At 46.0% G+C, this 20,439-nt stretch overlaps 1 protein-coding gene across 1 annotated transcript in view; it reads right to left on the bottom strand.

Annotated features, from left to right (window-relative positions):
• Positions 1-20,439, bottom strand: part of LOC138350322 (extended synaptotagmin-3-like) — a 319,761-nt gene that overhangs the window by 84,510 nt on the left and 214,812 nt on the right. Inside the window, exon 8 of the mRNA XM_069300945.1 lies at positions 2,665-2,729. Coding sequence (XP_069157046.1) covers positions 2,665-2,729 — 65 coding nt within the window. The remainder of the gene's footprint in view (positions 1-2,664; positions 2,730-20,439) is intronic.

Here is a 20,439-nt window from a genome sequence, read left to right as displayed (position 1 = left end):
CTACCCTTGATGACTGTTAGTTGACAGGTCAGTACCCTTGATGACTGTCTGTTGACAGGTCACTACCCTTGATGACTGTCAGTTGACAGGTCAGTACCCTTGTTGACTGATAGTTTACACTTCACTACCCATGATGACTGTCAGTTGACAGGTCACTACCCTTGATGACTGTCAGTTTACAGGTCACTACCCATGATGACTGTCAGTTGACAGGTCACTACCCTTGATGACTGTGCATGTCATTACCGTTCCTGAGTATCAAGAAGGAACTCGCATAAGACCTTAGTGACCGGTAGTGACAGGTAAGCCGTCTTGACTGGTTGGTAGAAATGTTAAGACAGTATTTTCGGCAATTATAATATGGTCATCGATCAGTGAGGCTTCCAAGTGTCTCTGACATAATATTATTTGCCCGAAACGCATTGCGTAATAGTGGCTTTAGGCATTGTATGTACTAGCTCTATCTATATATCAATCCATTAATGTAACATCACTTGTATGTATATACCTTACCTGAATAAACATCTGAATTTGAATCTGATTAGCTTCGATAAACTCCAATCTTACCGTAATGAATGCTCCCTGTGTATTAGTACGTATTTATAGATTACATATGTGTTTACATAAACCCCTCTCTGCACACTGCTAACCTGAACATGTGAGGTGCCCTCAGTACGAGGTTCAAAGGCTCCCACAACTAAACCCCTGCACTATAAACTGTGTTGTGTATAAAGTCCGGCGGGAACACCATTATAGTGCATCCTCAGCACCGAAGGACGTCCATGACCACCCTGATTCGGAAAAAAGTGTAGCCGGTCGATGAGGAATTCCCCAAAGCTGGAGCCTCACCAGATAACTCGCACCTCACCAGATAACTCGCACCTCACCAGATAACTCGCACCCTGATCTTGTACGCTCTACTTACGTCTTGCCAAGCCCTAGCTTGCATTGTTAAAGCCATCTACCATTGCGGGATGGTGATGTTGCAAGCAATTCTAGCCTGGATGAAGTATAAATGCACACCCTAATATTTCAGGTTCAGGTAATCTAACATAAATATGTTTTCATTATCCTGTGACTTAATTTTACTATTTATTTGTTTGCAAACATCACTAATTCAGCTTTTATTGGAGAGACGTGATCCTCACATCATAACTAGAAATATTCTACGTTATATCTAATATGTTATGAATTATGTGTATATGAATCTTCAGGAAGAAATAATGTTTTCATTGTTAACATTGTTCTCTTATCTCCTGCATATCATATGGTTTACTTCCAATTACTAAATATGAAGTGTATAACATGTATAAAACACATTAAATTTCGTTACTAGGAAGCTTAGACTATTGCAATAGCTGAATTTGTACTATAGTAGCTCAGACTACTATATTAGCTTAATCTAATCTATAATCTTATTCTTATCGCAATCCATACTATAATAATTTCGTTTGAACTATAATTGCTCAGTTTGTATTATAACAGCTGTCGCAATAGTTTAGGCCACACTGAAGCTTAAATCACCACTTGAACGTTCCTGTTGTCTCACATTTACCTTTTCACGTCATAATCACAGTTTCAGAAACTCTAATAAGATATTCTACTAAACTCCTTCTCTCAGTACCTTCAACATCAGGCATAATATTTTTTTTTATTTGTTCCTCATATATTCTGAACTCTGATAAATTTATCTTTTTCCCATATTCTAAAGTTCGAAAAATCAGTTTGCTTTCAAGATTTCCAAAAACTGGTGTGGATGAGCTATTCTTCACTTCCATTGGTCAAGGATTCAGTTTATACTTTTGTCAGTCATGTGCTCCTACTCTCTACTGCATATGGCATTTTTTTCTAACTTTGGAATATTTTGGCTGCAATTTAATTTCGCTATAACTTTTCTGTGATGGTATTTTCCCATCACTTTCTTCCGTTCTCACATAAATCATTACTAGCATTTAATATTTTTAAGTCATAGATCCAGTCCCTCATTTTCTAAGAAAAGACCCATCCTCATATGATAACCTTTCTATATTAATTGTTTTTCTCGTATTCCCCATTATTTAATTCCGTTTTTATTCCTGCTTTCCCAAAATTATACCTTAATTAAAATTTCATTTAAAATCACATTGGCTGCATCTTTATTCCCTGTGATCCTTATAAATATACTTTAATTTATTTTTCAATGCATTAATTTAAATCTAACCTTAAGTTTATGTTAACAAAATATTTCATAAAATTATATTACACGGAGAAACTTACTACAATGTCGTAGTTTTTTAACGAAGGAGAAGGAAAGACCAAATATGTGTAAATGTATTAAAAGACAAACTTTTGGATGTAACACGCATCCTTTCTTAAGGTAATGTGTGTAAAGCTCTGAATTAGAGCCAAGGAGTTTACGTTTATTAATCTGGAAGACCACCTCACTTGGCTTCCATCATTAGATGTTGTGATAATGTTCCCAGGGACTCTCCAAATGATGTCGAAGCTTCAGAAGAATGCTCAGAACAATTTTAAACTCTAATGCTAAACTGAACAATCCTGATCTCCAATGATAAACAAAACAATATTAAACTCTAATGTTAAACTTAACAATACTAATCTCTAATGATAAACAAAACAATATTAAACCCCCAATGATAAACTGAACAATATGAAATATCTTACCTGGTATTTCTAGCTGTAATTTCAATTCCTCTTCCTCGTTCTCTCATGTGTGGATAACAAAGAACCTGAAACAATTTGTTCACATATTACTGTCAAAAGTATGTCATCAGCATCTCCAGCTACAGCAGGGAAGATTACTGCATTTAATTTATGTTAACATAGTACAATCAAATGCACTATGAATTATTCATACCGCCAAAATTATGTATCTATGCTTACTGTTACAGTATCACTATTACCATAAATGTGTGCTTCAAATATCAATATATATGTATATGTATATAGTGCACGTCTCAAAGCTGTGCAGGCTCCCTACACAGTTGACTTCTTAAAGGCAGTCCCATGTCTGCGACCGGCACACAGCTTGATCCGCAGCAGCCTCCATATTGCAGTTGCTCTCCGCCATGCTACCCCTATCCACACTGTTCATAAGTGTATTTGCTTCGAGGGAGATGCAGACGATTATGGATTGCATTGCCTGCACTGAGGAAAATCAGTCGGTTTGCGCTCTAGACACGACGAAGTCAATGACATAATTAGGAGGAGCCTTGCCTTTGCCCAGTTTTTACGAACCCGACTCCATCGTCGGACCACGGAGAAGCGACGCCAATGCCATCTGTGAGTCCGCTCCCGAAGCCCCCACAACATGGACGATGCCATCTAAGGGTGGCAGGATTATACCAGCAAGAGGCGCTAGATTCCTGTCCTAGTCAGCTCGAGAGGTAGCTGGTGCTGACCTCTGGTGAGGTGGCGCCTAGAAAATCAGCGCCATCTATTATAGGAGGAGTTGTATGTCTATGTCAGGGTACATAAGTGATATTTCCTAGTGTCCCCAGTACTGACCAGTGTACTGATGACGTGTCTGTATCCACAGAGTCGACGTAGGGCAGCTGTGGTACGAGGACAGTCAGTCTACCCAGGGCAGCCAATAGCTCTACTCCATTCTTCTTTAAGGAAGCAGTGAGCCGCCGCCGGAGAAGAACAGTGTAGTGTTCTACTGTCTGCCTGTGAAGTGGCAGTGACAGAATTCGTCGTACCCAGGACTGGCTAACGGAAGAGACGACTGGCAGTTAAGGTGCTACGAAGGAGTGTAACCAGCGAGTTGCAAGAAGCTCCTGCCAGGGGTTCACTACCCTTGTATTTGTACGTGAAGAAGCCCAGCAGCGCGAGGCTGATGTTCTCTGCCAGCACCAGGCTGGAGAGTGATTGTGGGCGTTCACGAGGAGCACCTAGTGAGACTGTGTTTTGGCTGGCCCATGGCCAGGGTAGACTCGTTGGTGTTTCCCAGTACTGGTTGTGGACGGTACTGTGTGTTGAGGAAACACGGTAGCTGACAAGACTGCATCGATTGAGCATCGAGGAACGCTTAGTGTCCTAAGAGAGAGACACTTGTGTACATATTAAGTGTAGTAATACTTCCTTTAGGATTATATGAGGTGATGGGAAAGTGTTTATATGTGAATATATTAATAATTGATGAAGTGTCGTATTCAATGCACCTCCCCATTTGTATTTTACTTGCATTACCGAGCTCACTCCTTGAAAGCCACTACTAACTGGGGGCCGGATACCAGAACTATAGTTCCACCAGCAAAGAACTCGGTTGCAACCCATTGTGGCCGTAACACCAGTGTCCAGCGGTGAGGGAGCCCCACAACCTATTGAACCTTAACTCTGCTAGCTTTGCCGGCCGACCAGACGGAATCACATTGCACCCTTTGAAGGACGGCAGACAGATGGCGTGGAATTATACTTGAGTATCCCCCCCCCCCTCCTGGCAACAACATACATCAACCTCTCTGCCAGCCAAGCAGAAGCCTCAGAGAATGACACAAGTCTACGAAGTACAGGGAATTAGATCAATGGTTCAATTTCGTTACAATAGGAGCTGAGACCCTAGTCCATTGAGCAAGCTTTTGCAATAAGATTTCTTAAGGTTTTTGGTTCCAGGCTCATTGACTTTACATGATACCCTAGAGTGGCAAGTTTTCTCCTCCAGCTCCTCAGTGTCGCGATCCAGAGGGGAAATGCCCGCCGCATCCTCGGTTCCTGCCTGGCGTCCGAAGAGTTCCAAGAAATCTACAGCCTCTAGGAAACAAACTTCCCCTTATTTCCTTTTAATGTTCATTTTTTGTAAATAAACTATGTAAATGTATAACCTTACATAATATACAAATATATATATATATATATATATATATATATATATATATATATATATATATATATATATATATATATATATGTATGTATGTGTATGTATATGTATGTATGTTGTTAAATATGACCGAGAAAGTAAGATTAATAATTCTAACACGAATTTTCTCTATTTTTTACGTTTCATTTTACTGTCGATGGTAATTGAGAAATCAATTCTCCAAAATTCTTTTTTATTTTTAGTCTGACGCGACGCTTGAATACGTTTCATAATAACTTGTTACATTTTCAAAAACTTTAATTTACACACACAACTGTAACCTTAAAACACTAATCAGAGTTTTACTTATGCTAACACTTAACAGCTTATCCGTCTTATATACTCGCACTTGGGTGAGGTGATATGTTGCAACAATTTTGGATGAGGTGAACAAAGTTTTGACAAACACAAGACAGAACGCAGAACAATAGGTATTAATTGGATATATGAGAACATAAGAATGGAAGTAACTGCAAAGGGCCTATTGGCCCATTCTTCCTCTTGATACTTTTTTATTGGTACAGTGTCTTGAAGTGGGCAGAATATAGTTGTGCATTAATTGGCTGTTGATTGCTGGAGTTGACTTTTTGATGTGTACCCCCTCCCCTTCCGGCCCGTTGGCGTCGTGAGGGGGCTTGGTGGACGGCTGCCGGAGTGTGATGCTCCGTTGGGCAGTCCTCTGTCCTTTTCTGGCCTTGCACTCCTGCTGCTGTCTTCTCCAATTGTGCCGGATCGCTTTTCCTTTTCCTTATGTTTCGTTTTTCTCCCCCCTCTTCTCCTATCTGCTTGTCGTTTCCTGCCGACCTTTTGCTTGTTTTGGATTATTTCTTTGGACTTCTTCTATTTTGACGCCCGGGTGCTTGAGGAGGCATACTCTTGCACCCGTAGAACTGTAGTACCCGACGTCTCGAGCGAGGGGAACCTTTTATTGTCAATCCCCCTTTCGTCGCTGAACCCGATCTCGACGGACTGACGGTTCTTCCGGTGGCGTTTGTGGGGCGTATACTCACGACGCACCCCTAGGGGGCCCCGGCATGATCAGCGATAGCTTCCTGTTGGGTGTCCTGCCTCTAATTGTGGCTCCATGGTGGGTATGGGGGCACATTCGTGGATGAATTTGTCACTTTTCGTCTCTATGTCGTTGAATGTTTCCGTTGTACCCTCTCAGGCTCGTGGGGTGGGCGACCAAGCCCCCGAGTCGGCCTGTATTGGAAGACCAGGCTCTGTAGCTCCCGCTGCGTTGGGCCCCGACCTTGCTCCTTCTTTGACCGTCCTGACTTCTTCCCCCAGCTCCCCTCCCTCCTCTGAGGTTGGGTCGAGCCTCCAGCCCCCGGTGGTGACCACTTCGTCCCCTGGTGTGGCTAAGTCTTTCGTTGTGACTACTGCGCCTTTTGACCCCTCTCTCTCTAGGGGTTCTCAACGCCGTTCGCGCCCCAACCGCACTCGCTCGATTCCTTCCCGTGCTGATGCGTATCAGGCCTTGTTTGGTCCTGCTTCATGGGCCAAATACTTTGATCTCCTCCCTCTTGATTCTGCGCCTCCTGACGATTTCTCCCTCCATCGGCATCTTGTAGATTCCGTGGATGCGTGTGTTACTTTCAACCCCACTCGTCTCGGTACACGTGTCGTTGCTGCTCCTTCTCAGGATGCGGCTTCCCGCTTGGCTGCCTTATCTTGCCTTGGCGAGATCCCTGTTCGGGTCTCCAAGAACGTTCAGATGAATTCCAGTGTTGGCACTATTCTCCTCCCACCCCATGTTGCAACCGGTGTTCGGAATCTGCAGGATTGCCACGATGATATTCGGCATATCCTTGATGCCCAGGGCCATTCTGTCCTCCAGGTTGACTCGTTTACTCGTCCCCCTCGTGGTCGTCGCCGTCAACCCCTTCGCGTTGTGAAGATCACCTTTGATGGTAGGACCCTTCCATCCTCTGTCATTCTTGCTGGTGCTCGGTGCTCTGTCCAGGAGTATATTCCTTCTCCTCGACTTTGTAATAAGTGCTGGAGGTTTGGGCATGGTGCCCTCCGCTGCTCTGGGACTGTCTCTCTCTGTCCTTTGTGTGGGAGTGAAGGTCACTCTAAGTCGGAGTGCACTTCTCCCCAAGCTCGCTGCCTCAACTGCGGTGAGGCCCATCCTACGTTCTCCCGTGCCTGTGTCCATTACAAGCTTGAGGCGGCCGTCCTTAACCTGAAGCACCGGGAGCGTTTGTCTTTTCCTGAGGCGAGGCGCCAGGTTCGCCGGCTCCCGCCTTATACTAACATCTCTTATGCTCGCGTGTTGCGCTCTTCCTCTCCTCGTCCTTCCCCCCTTCCTCAGACTCTCAACCGTTTCCGGGCCTTGGACCCTGATACGCCCACTGCCCCCTCCTCTGTTCCTTTGAGTTCTTTCCCGAGGGGTCCCCCTCCTGGTCCTCTGTCTGGGGTTCCCCTTCTTTCAACCCGGTCTGTCATGTCTCCTGTGTCTTCTTCCTCGTCCCCCTCCGATCCTCCTTCCCATCCTCTTCCTCCATCTATCGGCTCTCCCCGCCGCCTGTCGGTGCAGGCGGATGTCCATCGCTCTCCTAACGGCCGTCGTGTGTGCTCTCGTTCGGCTTCTCCTGTTGAGACACTGGAATCCGTTGCCCGGTACGTAGTTGCTGGGACACCTGTCTCTTTAAGTCAGAAGCGTAAGCCTGGCTCCTCTCCTTCCTCTTCCCCGGCGGGTAAGAAGGCTTCGCTTTCTTCCTTAGCTCCTACTTCTGGCTCTGTTGCTCCTTCCCCTCCCGTTTCAGTGGTTGCGCCCCCTGTTCCTGCTATGGAGGTTTCTTTGGCCCCTGCTTCCCTTTCGGTTGCTGCTCTTGCTGGGGTGCGCTCCCCTCTTTCTACTCCCCCTCTTCCTACTCCCCCTCTTCCTACTGCTGTCCTTGACTGCTCCTCTCCGTTGTCTCCTCCTCTTCCTCCTCCTCCTCCGGACCCCGCCCGCCCACCTCTGATCTGTTCTCCCGTTTCCTTCCCTCCGTCTTTGCTCAGTTTACCCATGCCCCCTAACCCTGACTTTGCTGACCCTGATCCCGACCCTGATATTCTTTAACGTGCTCTGTTGCTCTTTCGCCTTTGTTTCTTCCTTGTTCTCTGTTTTTGTCCTTTCTCTTCCCGTCGTTGTCCATTCTTCAATGGAACGTTCGAGGTTATTACGCCAATTTCCTCGAACTCCAACTTCTGATTTCGCGGTTTTCGCCCCTTTGTGTCTGTCTCCAGGAGCCAATGCTTGGTGCTCGTCCTGGTCGTTTTCGTGGCTATTCCTTTCTCTCCCCCCCCCCAGCCATTGCTGGGGCTTCTAATTCTTCTGCTCTCTTGATTCGTGCAGATGTTCCCTTTGTTCCTTTACTTTTTCCTTCGCCTCTCCATTGTTCTGCTGCTCGTATCTTTGTGGGGAAATGGTACACAGTTTGTTCCATTTATCTCCCCCCGAGTGTCCCGCTCTCTCTTCCTGATTTGAAACACCTCCTAGACTCCTTGCCGGAGCCTGTGCTCCTGCTGGGTGACTTCAATTGTCGTCATTCTCTTTGGGGTGACGTTCTGACGAATACCCGGGGTCGCCTCCTTGAGCCGTTTCTCCTATCTTCTTCCCTGTCTCTTCTGAATTCTGGTGAGCCCACTCATTTGGACTCTCGGACTCGCACCCTTTCTTGTCTTGATCTTTCTCTCTGCTCTTCTTCTCTTTACTTAGATTTCACGTGGCAGGTTCTTGATGACCTCCATGGAAGTGATCATTTCCCCATCCTTGTTTCCTTTTTCTCTTTTCGCCCTTCCCTCTCTTTCCCTAGGTGGCAGTTTGCTAAGGCAGACTGGACCCTATTTACCCTCAGTGCTGCTCTCTCTGACCTCTCCCTTCTGCCTCTCTCTCGCGCTCTCCTCCTTTTTCATGACACTGTCTTCAACGCTGCTCTCCGCTCTATTCCTCGCTCTTCCTCTCGGGGTCCACGGAAGTGCGTTCCCTGGTGGAATGCGGACTGTGCTCGGGCTGTCCGCTGTAAGCGTGCAGCCTGGAAGAGGCACCGCCGTAGGCAGACGACCGATTCTTTTCTTTTCTTTCGGAAAGCGAGTGCGGTGGCCCGTAGGGCCATCCGTACGGCTAAACGTGAATGCTGGGCATCTTATGTCTCAACAATTACGTCCGAAACCCCTCTGGCCCAGATCTGGAAGCGTATCCGCAAGATAGCGGGTAAGTTCGTTCCCGATGTTTCACCGGTCCTTCACCTCCATGATACTCTTGTGGCGGACCCGTTGCAGGTCGCTTCCGAACTGGGTTCCCACTTTTCTTCTGTTAGCTCTGGTCTTCATCTTCCCCAATCTTTCCTTCTTCGTAAACCTGTCCTTGAGTCTCGTCCTTTAGATTTCTGCACTCATCTTCAGCTTCCCTATAATGATCCCTTCTCTCTCTCTGAACTTCGTTCTGCTCTGGCCCTCTGCGGTTCTACGGCGGCGGGCTCCGATGGTATTCATTATGAGATGCTTCGCCATCTCCCTCCGAGCACGTCTCAGTATTTACTGACTCTGTATAATCGGATCTGGGAGTCGTCGTCAGTCCCTGAGGACTGGCTCGATGCCGTTGTCCTCCCTGTTCGCAAACCGGGGTCTCTGGGTACTTCCCCTAAGGACTTTCGCCCTATTGCTCTCACAAGTTGTGTCTGCAAACTTTTTGAACGTATGGTTAACGTTCGTCTGATGTGGTTCCTGGAACACCATCACCTCCTCTCCCCTTCTCAATTTGGTTTCCGCAAGTGCCGCAGCACGACAGATGTCCTGGTGAACTTGGAGGTCTATATTCGTACTGCTTTTGCTGCGAAGACCTCCGTTGTTGCCGTCCTTTTTGACCTAGAAAAGGCTTACGACACCACTTGGCGTTATCATATCCTATCTCAACTTCATTCTTTTGGCCTTCGTGGTCATCTCCCTCTCTTTCTCCGCAGCTTCCTCTCTCGTCGTTCCTTTCGGGTGCGCCTTGGTACCGCTCTCTCTCCCTCTTTTCAGCAATACGAAGGTGTGCCCCAGGGTAGTGTTCTGAGCACTACTCTTTTTCTGGTTGCCCTCAATGGTCTTCTTTCCTCTCTTCCTTCTGGTGTCTTCTCTGTTCTCTATGTCGATGATCTTACCCTTTGTTGTCAGGGTGATGATTCGCCTCTCCTTCAACGCCGGCTTCAACTTGCAATTGATGCCGTGTCGTCTTGGGCCACTGATCATGGCTTCAAGTTCTCTACTTCTAAGACTTGTGCCATGACATTTACGCGGAAACGGGTTGTTCTTCGTCCCTCTTTGTCTCTTTATGGTCATCCCCTTGAATACAAAGATTCCGCGAAGCTTTTGGGGTTATTCCTTGACACTCGTTTGTCTTGGTCTCCCCATATCTCTTACCTCCGTGTTGAGTGCTCTAAGGCCCTTACCCTCCTTCGGGTCTTGTCCCATACTTCTTGGGGGGCGGATAGGCGCACTCTCCTTGCTTTACATTCTTCTCTCGTCCTGTCTAAGCTCGATTATGGTTGCCCTGCTTACTCGTCTGCTTCTCCTTCTACTCTTCGCCGTCTTGATGCTTTGCACCATACTGGGTTGCGCCTCAGTTCTGGTGCCTTTCGTTCGACTCCCGTCCTTAGCTTGTATGTTGACACTGGCTTCCTGTCTCTCCAGGACCGCCGTGATCGCTACTGTCTTCGCTTTCTTGCGCGGTCCTTGCAACATCCTTCCTCTCGCCTCTGTCGTGCTTTAACTTTTACCCCTCCTGCGGTTCCTGTTCCTCTTCACCACCTCCCTCTTTCTGTCCGGTTATCTCGCCTGCAGGATTCTCTTTCCGTTCGTATTTCTGATGTTTCTCCTCGTGTTGTTCCTTCTTTGCCCCCGTGGAGGGTCCCTCTTCCGCAGTTTTGTACTTCCTTGACCCGTATCACTAAAGCTTTTACCCCTCCTACGGTTCTAAAACGCCTTTTCCTCGAGCACTTTTCTTCTCACTCCCGCTCCGTTTCTGTCTTCACCGATGGGTCTAAGTCAGCGGACGGTGTTGGCTACTCTGTTGTTTTTCCTGATCGCTCTTATATGTGTCGCTTGCCTCCGGAGACTAGCATCTTTACAGCGGAACTTTATGCTATTCTCTATGCTCTTCGTCTCCTACTTTCTCGTTGTCAGTCTTCCTTTGTAGTTGTTGTTGACTCTCGTAGTGCCCTCATGGCTCTCGGGTCCTTTAATCCAGTTCATCCAGTGGTTGTCGAGATCCAGCATTGGCTGTTTCTCGTTCATAGTAAATTTAAGTCGGTTGAGTTTTGTTGGGTTCCCAGCCATATTGGTGTGTCTTTAAATGAGCGTGCGGATGCTGCCGCCAAGGAAGCTGTCCGCTCTTGTCCCATCTCTCGTAAGGGCATTCCGTATTCCGACTTTTACCCGGTTATCCATTCCTCTGTCCTTACCCGTTGGCAGGCTTCTTGGTTGTCTGTTACTGGTAACAAGCTACGTACTCTTAAATGTTGTGTTTCCTCGTGGCAGTCCTCCTTCCACCGTAACCGGCGGTGGGAAACAGCTCTGGCGAGGTTGCGTATTGGCCATACTCGCTTAACCCATGGTCACTTGATGGAGCGCCGCCCTGCTCCTTATTGTCCTAGTTGCATTGTCCCTCTTACGGTCGTGCATGTCCTTCTTGAATGTCCTGACTTCCAGGACGAGCGTATGTCTTGCTTTCCGACCGCCCCTCGCGGTCACCTGTCCCTCGATAGAATTCTTGGTGACTCGGATACTTTTGATATCGTTCGCCTTATGCGTTTTTGTTCTCGTATTGGCATCCTTGGTGATATTTAGCGCCCTCTGATTATTTTGCGTATTTGATGGTGCTACATAGCCTTCCCGGTTTGGTGCCTTCTTTTGATAATTACTTACTTACTTTTTGATGTGTAGTGCCTCGCAGATGTCAAGCCGCCTGCTATCGCTGTATCTATCGATGATTTCACTTCATTCGGTGGGCATACAGCGATAGCAGGCGGCTTGACATCTGCGAGGCACTTCACATCAAAAAGATGTTCCCATCACTGAAATATAGGAAAAACACACAGAAATCATAATGGTGTGATGTATCAAATGAACTTATTCATAATATCTTTATTGACAAAATTAATTACAATTTTGCCTAATCTGAGGTATTTTGATAGTCTTATTAAAGTGAGGATAATGCTGCTATTCACTGTCATCCAGGACAGAGGGTCATACATAAGACAATAGGTCTAAACTGTAGGGTGAAGCACATATATATCATGGTTACAATCAATATTTTAATGTATGGATATGTGAAAACAACTTTCTGTTGTGCACTGCCACACACGGGCAGGGATGGGATGAACAAATCCACAAGGACCATGATGCAAACCGTCCTCTTAAAAATAATGTCACTTTTCGCTCGTATGCGCGCTATGGCCAAATTTGGACGTAATTTGAAATGAAATCGACTCACAAAAGTGACGTACTGTTCCGTCTTCTGTTTGAGTCGTCCGGCTTACTCGGCAAGCTTAGAAGAGGATTCTTTCCAGTAACGTTTTTCATAACGTTTTGAAACTTTGAGAATTTCCTGCCCATCTAACCTATCAGAGGACCCTTAACTTACTATTGTTGAAAAAAAATTCCCAAATATATTTTCATTTTTTTTCATTTTCAAATTACGTCCATATTCGGCCGTACGGGCAAACGGCCAAAAACGACGTTCTTTTTAAGAGGACAGGTTGCGTCACGGATTCGAACCCGCGCCCAAGAGCATCCCAGATGCTGGGATCAGTCGATTAGTCGATTAAGGCAGCGTCGATTAAGGGATGCTCTTTGGCGCAGGTTCGAATCCTTTTCATGGCCCTTGTGGATTTGATCGTAAGAAAAACAGTTAAAAAAAACGAAATAAAAAAATATGCCTACGAAATGAATGATATGGTAAACAAAAAAGCTCAATTCCAATAAAATATCACACAATCTTTATAAATAAAAATGTAAATATTCGCTTGTTCAAAATCACAAATCTCCAAAAGATCTTCACCGTTTGCTTTAAAATTTTCATACAACGTTCCATTCGCTGCGAGCGAGTTTTTATATACATACTATATAGAAATTGCTGCTATTGCTGAAACCAATCCAGCTAGGATTTGGAATCCCCCAAGGCTGTGAAGCGGCTGCCCATGCAGCACGAGCATACATCACCAACATTTCTGATGAAAAGGCCCTGCTCAAACTGGACTTTAAGAATGCCTTCAACATGGTCAGAAGAGATGCAGTACTTTGTGCCGTGCATCGCCATTTCCGGCCCCTCTACCCGTTCATACTATCGTGCTACAGTGGTGAGTCCAAACTGCTCTTTGGTGAACATGAAATCAGATCATGTGAAGGTGTTCAGCAAGGTGATCCTCTTGCTCCCCTTCTTTTCTGCTTAGTCTTAAAAGAAATCACCGAAAGCTTGTCCAGCGAGTTCAACATCTGGTTTTTGGATGATGGCACTATAGCTGGCACCATAGACCACCTCTTGGCAGATATCAGGAAAATAAGGGAGCAAGAAGTAAGCCTGGGTCTTGTCCTGAACCCTTCCAAGTGTGAAGTAGTCTCTTCCAACCCAGACATCGTAGCAAGAATAAGGTCTGCCTTGCCTGGAGTCCATGTCATTAGGGCCGAGAACAGCACCCTCCTTGGAGCCCCCCTCGGGTCTAACGCCATTGAGGAGATCCTTGACAAGAAAATCGCAGACCTTAGGAGGATGGACGACAGAATAGGTGACATCGATGCCCACGATGCTTTTTATCTCCTCACTAAATGCCTATCCCTTCCGAGGCTAACCTACTTTCTGAGGTGCGCCCCATCTTACGACAGCCGAAAGCTTGAAGAGTATGACCTCTTACTGAAGACCATGCTGGAAAAAGTTGTTAACCTCTCCCTCAACGAATGCCAGTGGAAACAAGCTACTCTTCCTGTTAGGCTCGGTGGCTTGGGTGTCCGCACGGCTACCCAAATTGCTGTCCCAGCCTTCCTGTCTTCCTCCTCAGCATCAGATGACCTGGTTAAGGAAATTCTACCTGACACCCTGAGTGATGTAGCGGGGATACAGGACCCCCACTACACGGAATGCGAGACGAAATGGGGTGCCATGGCAGACCCAGCACTCAGACCAGCCATGCCGAAAGCCAAGAAACAATCCAGTTGGGACAGCCCCATTGTAGACAAAGAAGCCACAGCTTTGCTGGAGGCAGCAACAACCCCCAGTGATCGTGCACGCCTCACAGCTGTGTAGGCTCCCCATGCAGGGGACTTCCTTTTGGCAGTCCCTATGTCTGCGACAGGCACACGTCTTGATCCGCAGGAGTTCCGTATTGCAGTCGCTCTCCGTCTTGCTGCCCCTATCCACACTGTTCATAGGTGTATTTGCGGCGAGGCAGATGCTGACGAATATGGATTGCATGGCCTGCACTGTGGAAAATCTGGTGGTTGGCACACTAGACACGACGAAGTCAATGACATCATTAAAAGAAGCCTTGCCTCTGCTCAGTGTCCAGCGGAGAGAGAGCCCCACAACCTACTGAACCGTGACTCTGTTAGCTTTGCCGGCCGACCAGACGGAATCACACTGCGACCGTGGAAGGGTGGCAGACAGTTGGCATGGGACTATACTTGTGTATCCACCCTGGCAACCACATACATCAACCTCTCTGCCGGCACAGCAGGAGCCGCGGCGACACACAGAAAAAGAGACAAGTCAGCCAAGTACAGGCAATTAGATCATCGGTACAACTTCGTTCCAATAGGGTCTGAGACCCTAGGCCCATGGGGAGAGAGTGCAAGAAGGTTTCTTAAGGATCTTGGTTCCAAGCTCATTGACACCACAAGAGACCCTAGAGCAGTAAGTTTTCTCTTTCAGCGCCTTAGTGTCGCAATCCAGAGGGGGAATGCTCGCTGCATCCTCGGTTCCTGCCCGGCGTCGGAGGAGTTCGAGGAAATCTACAGCCTCTAGGAAGCGAACTTTTTTGTGTGTCCTTTTAATGTTCATTTTTTGTATAAAATCAGATATGTAACTGTATAACCTTCCATAATAAAGTGTACACCATAAAAAAAAGGGGGGTGGTAGGAGAAGCGAACACTCTTACGTATTCAGAGTTAAATGGCAAGTTTTTCCCTGAATACTCTGTGTTCCCTTCTCTGAGGCTGTGGGTCCCTATAATTGCACCAGAGGTGGTACCCCCCTACTATATAGATGTCTTGTCTAAGACAGGGAAAAAAAAGCTTTTATGAAGCTTTTTTTCATGTGAGGGAAATCTACGAAACCTCTTTACCCATTGCTTTAAAATTTTGACAACGTTGCATTCCAATAGGCGCGTGTTTTTATATACCTACTATATACATGCTTCACCTGTGAAAGGAAAAATATGTTTTTTTAAAAAACAGCGCCATAATTTGGACAAAAGAGCAACACACACTGCAATCTCCGAAAGTTCTTTATCGATTGCCTTGAAATTGTGACACAACGTTCCATTCGAATATAGGTGTGTTTTTATATCCCTATTATATAGATGCCACACCTGTTAAAGGTAAAAACATGCTTTTTTCTTAACTGCGCCATCTGTTGCACGCAATAGCAACTCATGCTATACTAAATATGTTACGATTGCAATTCAATATTTCCCATTGCATTGACAAAATGAATCTTGTACAGATTCCTTTTTTGTGTTTACGTGCAGTGTTAGGAGCGTAAGCAATGGTGGAGAAAACTACTATTGATACACTAGACGTTGTTCACGCGTTCATAAACAACGAGAACTGCCTCTCCAAATTGAAGTTTTAAAGGAAACCAAAACTAGTGTTGATAAGCGCCTACCTTGAACTAAAAGTAAGAGAACAAGATCCTATCATAAATGAATAGACCTTTGAAACCAGAAGACAAACAGGAAAGTCTAGTCTGTAGCAAAGTAGCGAGTGATATGGACTCCACTAAAAAGGAAGACCTGGGAAGTGATGGTGCGAGTGACACAGGTGAACCTAATGTATGCCTATTGACAGTGAAAATGCGAGAATTAGAAATAAATCGTGAAATCGAAGGGAAACTATAGAAGTAGAGAGAGAAGAAAAAGAGCGAGAAAGAGAAGAAAAGGAGAAAAAGAAGAAAAGAACATAGATTTCATGACAGGGGGAGAAACAGAAGAGAAAGACAGGAGAGAAAGAAAGAAAGAAAGAAAGTTCTTTGCTGCCTCCGAGAAAATAGCTGCCTCATTGGACTGGCCTATGGACAATAAGGCTATTATGATTCAATCACTGCTAACTGGGAAGGCCCAAACAGCGTACTCCACACTGTCCGTAAGTCAGTCTAGTTGTTATGACGCTATCAAGAAGGTAGTGGTGATGGCTTGTCAGTTGGTGCTTGAAGCATATAGACAGAAGTTACGTAACCTTAACAAAACAGCAGAGCACACTTTTAAGAGATTGGCTTGCATTAAGGAACAGTTATTTTATGATTGGTGTGCGTCTTGGAAGGTTGAGACTAAGGAACAGCTGGAACAACTTATCCCGTTGGAAGATTTCAAGTAGTGTCTATCAGATGGTCTGAAAACGCACTTGGAGACACAGCAAGAAGAGACATTGGGTGCTGCGGTCACCATGGCTGAAGAATGTATTTTAACTCATAGGCCCTCTACAAGATATGTTTCCAAGACCAACTCAAGCAGGAGGAGTGAACCATTCCCCATGGTGCCGTGAAGAGAAAACTTCACCCCAGGTAGTCTGAGACGAACAAGCTCAAGGAGAGACAAAGTGTGTTTGACGTGCGGGAAGAAAGAACACGTGTCTGGTAAGTGTAAGAGCAGGGCAGGTAACGACCCGCATAGGGAAGCTATGCTGGTGAGTTATGTGACACTACCAGTTGAAACCCATTCCCTGTGAACAAATAGGAGAGAGAAACCAGGATTGTTTACCCCTATACTTCGAAAGGGTATGTATCGAATGACCAGTATAGCACGTCAGTAGTAATTCTGAGAGATAGTGGAGCAGCCCAATCTCTGATTTTGAAGAGCACATTACCCAAGGAAGTGCCTACTGAAGGAAAGCAAAGTGTCATATTAGGTGGGTTTCTCTCGACTTTGTATGTTGCTGCTCCATGCTCCGACGATGGAGTCAGGTTTGTAACACGACTGAATTTGCCTTCTAAGTTAACTCACGTGCTTGAAGAGCAACAAAGATCCTTAATTGAGTTAATAACGCAATATAAGTCTATTATCAGAAATGTTCCGTGTCTGACGTGTCTTGAAGCACGGCGTTATCCTTGAGGTGGGCGGTAAACTGATAAAGCAGCATCCCTACAGACTCAATCCCCGCAAGAAGGAGGTGGTAAGACGTGAGGTGGACTACATGCTTCTACATAATTTATCACCCCAAGTATTAGCCCGTGGTCATCCCCTTTATGAGGATGACTACGGGTATCTGGAGACAGCGTATGTCATCAGCTGTCTCTTAAAACCACGATGGCCATCGTGGCGTTTACAGCAAGGAAGATACAGCAAGTGAAATATAAATTACAGCATAAACTTTAAGGATGCAAATATCCAGTTCTAGAGTGAAATGGTAGTGGGAGTGCCTGTGGTTGGCAGGTCAGGACCTGTCCAAAGATCGCGTAAACACAGGCCCCCTCCAGTGACGGCACGAGGTACCGCGTCACCCAAGGGAAGGCCCTGGTTGGAGGAGACCTTGGTGCCTGGTCTCTGATTGGGCCATTTCGAATGCCAATGAAAACTGTGTGCGATGCCGCTGGCCTAGGCCGCCTCTCGGTGTTCCCAGCATTCAGAACTCATCACTTCACCTTCACTCATTCTGCCCGAAACGCTGCGCGTACTAGTGGCTTTACAAGATTGTAATTACCATATTATGTATCCTCACAATCCCAATTCTTGTATATGCATAAATAAATAAATAAGACGTGAATTCCTTAGCTCTCGGCCAGAAACCAGGAAAACCCGTCTAAACGCGACCTAAAGTTTACCTCGACATCCCAATTTCATCCCGTGCGTCCGTCTACTGAATCCGGTATCGTTTGGGATCAAAGTTAACGAAATACGAGTGATACTGAGAGACAGAAAGTGTAACTCCACACGTGTTCCATGCGGAGTGCAATAGACTGCCCGGGATAATCTTCAGTTATCAGTTCCCATGCATCACCATCCATGAGCCTAGCGCTACGTGGGTGGAGAATAGTGGCCTAGCCATTGTTCCCCAGTGTGCTAGATATTTATCGATGTGAAATAACTTAATTACAGCCATTAGTGGGACACAGTCTTTCACGCCACTGCCCTACTCACCTAATTGTATTCACTTAGTTGTGCTTGCGGCGGAAGTTGAGCTTTGGCTCTTTGGTCCCGCCTCTCAACTGTCAATCAACTGGTGTACAGATTCCTGAGCCTACTGGGCTCTATCATATCTATATATGAAACTGTGCATGTAGTCAGCCTCCACCACATCACTTCCTAGTGCATTCCATTTACTAACTACTCTGACACTGAAAAAGTTCTTTCTAACGTCCCTGTGGCTCATTTGGGTACTCAGTTTCCACTTGTGCCCCCCCTTGTTCCCGTACCACCAGTGTTAAACAGATTATCCTTATCTATCTTGTCAATTCCTCTGAGAATTTTGTAGGTAGTAATCACGTCTTTCCTTACTCTTCTGTCTTCCAGAGTCGCGAGGTGCATTTCTCGCAGCCTTTCCTCGTAACTCATGCCTCTTATTTCTGGGCCTAACCTAGTGGCATACCTCTGAACGTTTTCAAGCTGTCTTGTCCTTGACTTGATACGGGCTCCATGATGGGGCCGCATACTCCAGGATTGGTCGTACATATGGGGTATACAAGGTTCTGAATGATTTCTTACGCAGGTTACTGAAGGCAACTCTGACGTTAGCCAGCCTTGCATACGCCCCCAATGTTATTCTTTTTATGTAGGTTTCAGGAGATAGGTTTGGTGTGATATCAACTCTTAGATCTTTCTCGCTGTCCGTTTAATGAAGGACTTCACCCATTCGATATCTTGCGTCTGGCCTCCTGTTTCCACTGCCTAGTTACATTACCTTACAATAACTTGGGTTGAACTTTAGTAGCCATTTGTTGGACCATTCATTCAGTTTGACTAGGCCATCTTGTAGCCTCATACTATCTTCCTCTGTCATAATCCTCATCATAATTTTTGCATCATCAGCAAACAATGAGAGGAACGATTCTAAACCATCTGGGAGATCATTTACGTATATCGGAAACAGTATAGGTCCAAGAATTGAACCTTGCGGAACTCCACTGGTGACACCTCTCCAATCTAAGACCTCCCCCCTTCACAGTGACTCGCTGTCTTCTGTTGCTTAGGTACTCCCTTATCCAATGGAGTACCTTCCCTTTCACTGTAGCCTGCATCTCCAGCTTGTGTACTAGTCTCATATGTGGTACTGTGTCAAAGGCTTTCTGGCAATCCAAAAATATTCAGTCTGCCTGGCCCTCTCTATCTTGCCTGATTTGTGTTACCTGTTCAAAGAATTCAGTTAATCCTGTGAGGCATGATTTGCTTTTCCTGAACCCATGCTGCTGTTGTGTTACAAAGTTCTTTCGCTCCAGATGCTCCACTAGTTTTTTTTCGCTCCACTAGTTTTTTTTTCGGTGTTTCTTCCAGGCTGCACGCTTACAGTGGACAGCCCGAGCACAGTCTGCATTCCACCAGGGAATGCCCTTCCGCCTGCCCTCGGAGGCAGAGCGAGGAATAGAGCTGAGGGCAGCGTCGACGACGGTGTCATGAAAAAGAAGGAGAGAGCGAGGGAGAGGCAGAATGGAGAGGTCGGAAAGAGTAGCACGGAGGGTGATTATGTTCAAGTCAGCCTTGGCAAACTGCCACCTAGGGAAGGAGAGGGGAGGGTGAAAGCGAAAAAGGTAACAAGGATGGGGAAATGGTCACTGTTATGGAGGTCATCAAGAACCCGCCACGTGAAATCAAAGTAAAGAGACGGCAAGCAGAAAGATCAAGACAGGAAAGGGTGCGAGATCGAGAGTCCACATGAGTGGGTTCTCCAGAACTCAGAAAAGACAGGGAAGAAGAGAGGACGAACGGTTCAAGAAGGAGGTGTTTGTCAGAACATCACCCCAGTTTGTTTGTTTGTCTCAGGTGTTTGTCGGAACATCATCTTAAAGGGTATATCGACAGTTGAAATCACCCAACAGGAGCACAGGCTTCGGCAAGGAGTCCAGTAGGTGCTTAAGATCAGGAAGAGAAAGCGAAAAAATTTGAGCGGAGATAAATGGAACAGACCATATACCATTTAGTCATTTAGACACGAGGTTCAGAACATTAAATAGGCGATTGAAAAAGTAAGGAGACGAAGGGAATGTCAGTACGAATCAAGTGAGCTGCAGAGTTATGAGCCCTAGCAAAAGCTAGGGAAGGGAAAGGGGGGGGGGGAGAGAGAGAGAGAGAAAAGAATAACCACGAAAGGGACCAGGACGAGCACTAAGTATCGGCTCCTGGAGACATACACAAGGTGGTAAAAACTGTGTAATCAGAAGTTGGCATGAAATCCACGAATATTCCATT

This window comes from Procambarus clarkii, chromosome 45, assembly GCF_040958095.1.
Source record: "Procambarus clarkii isolate CNS0578487 chromosome 45, FALCON_Pclarkii_2.0, whole genome shotgun sequence".
NCBI classification, from domain to species: Eukaryota; Metazoa; Arthropoda; class Malacostraca; order Decapoda; family Cambaridae; genus Procambarus; species Procambarus clarkii.
Note: the sequence above shows the minus strand (reverse complement) of the source record. Positions and strands in the feature narration are given on the sequence as shown.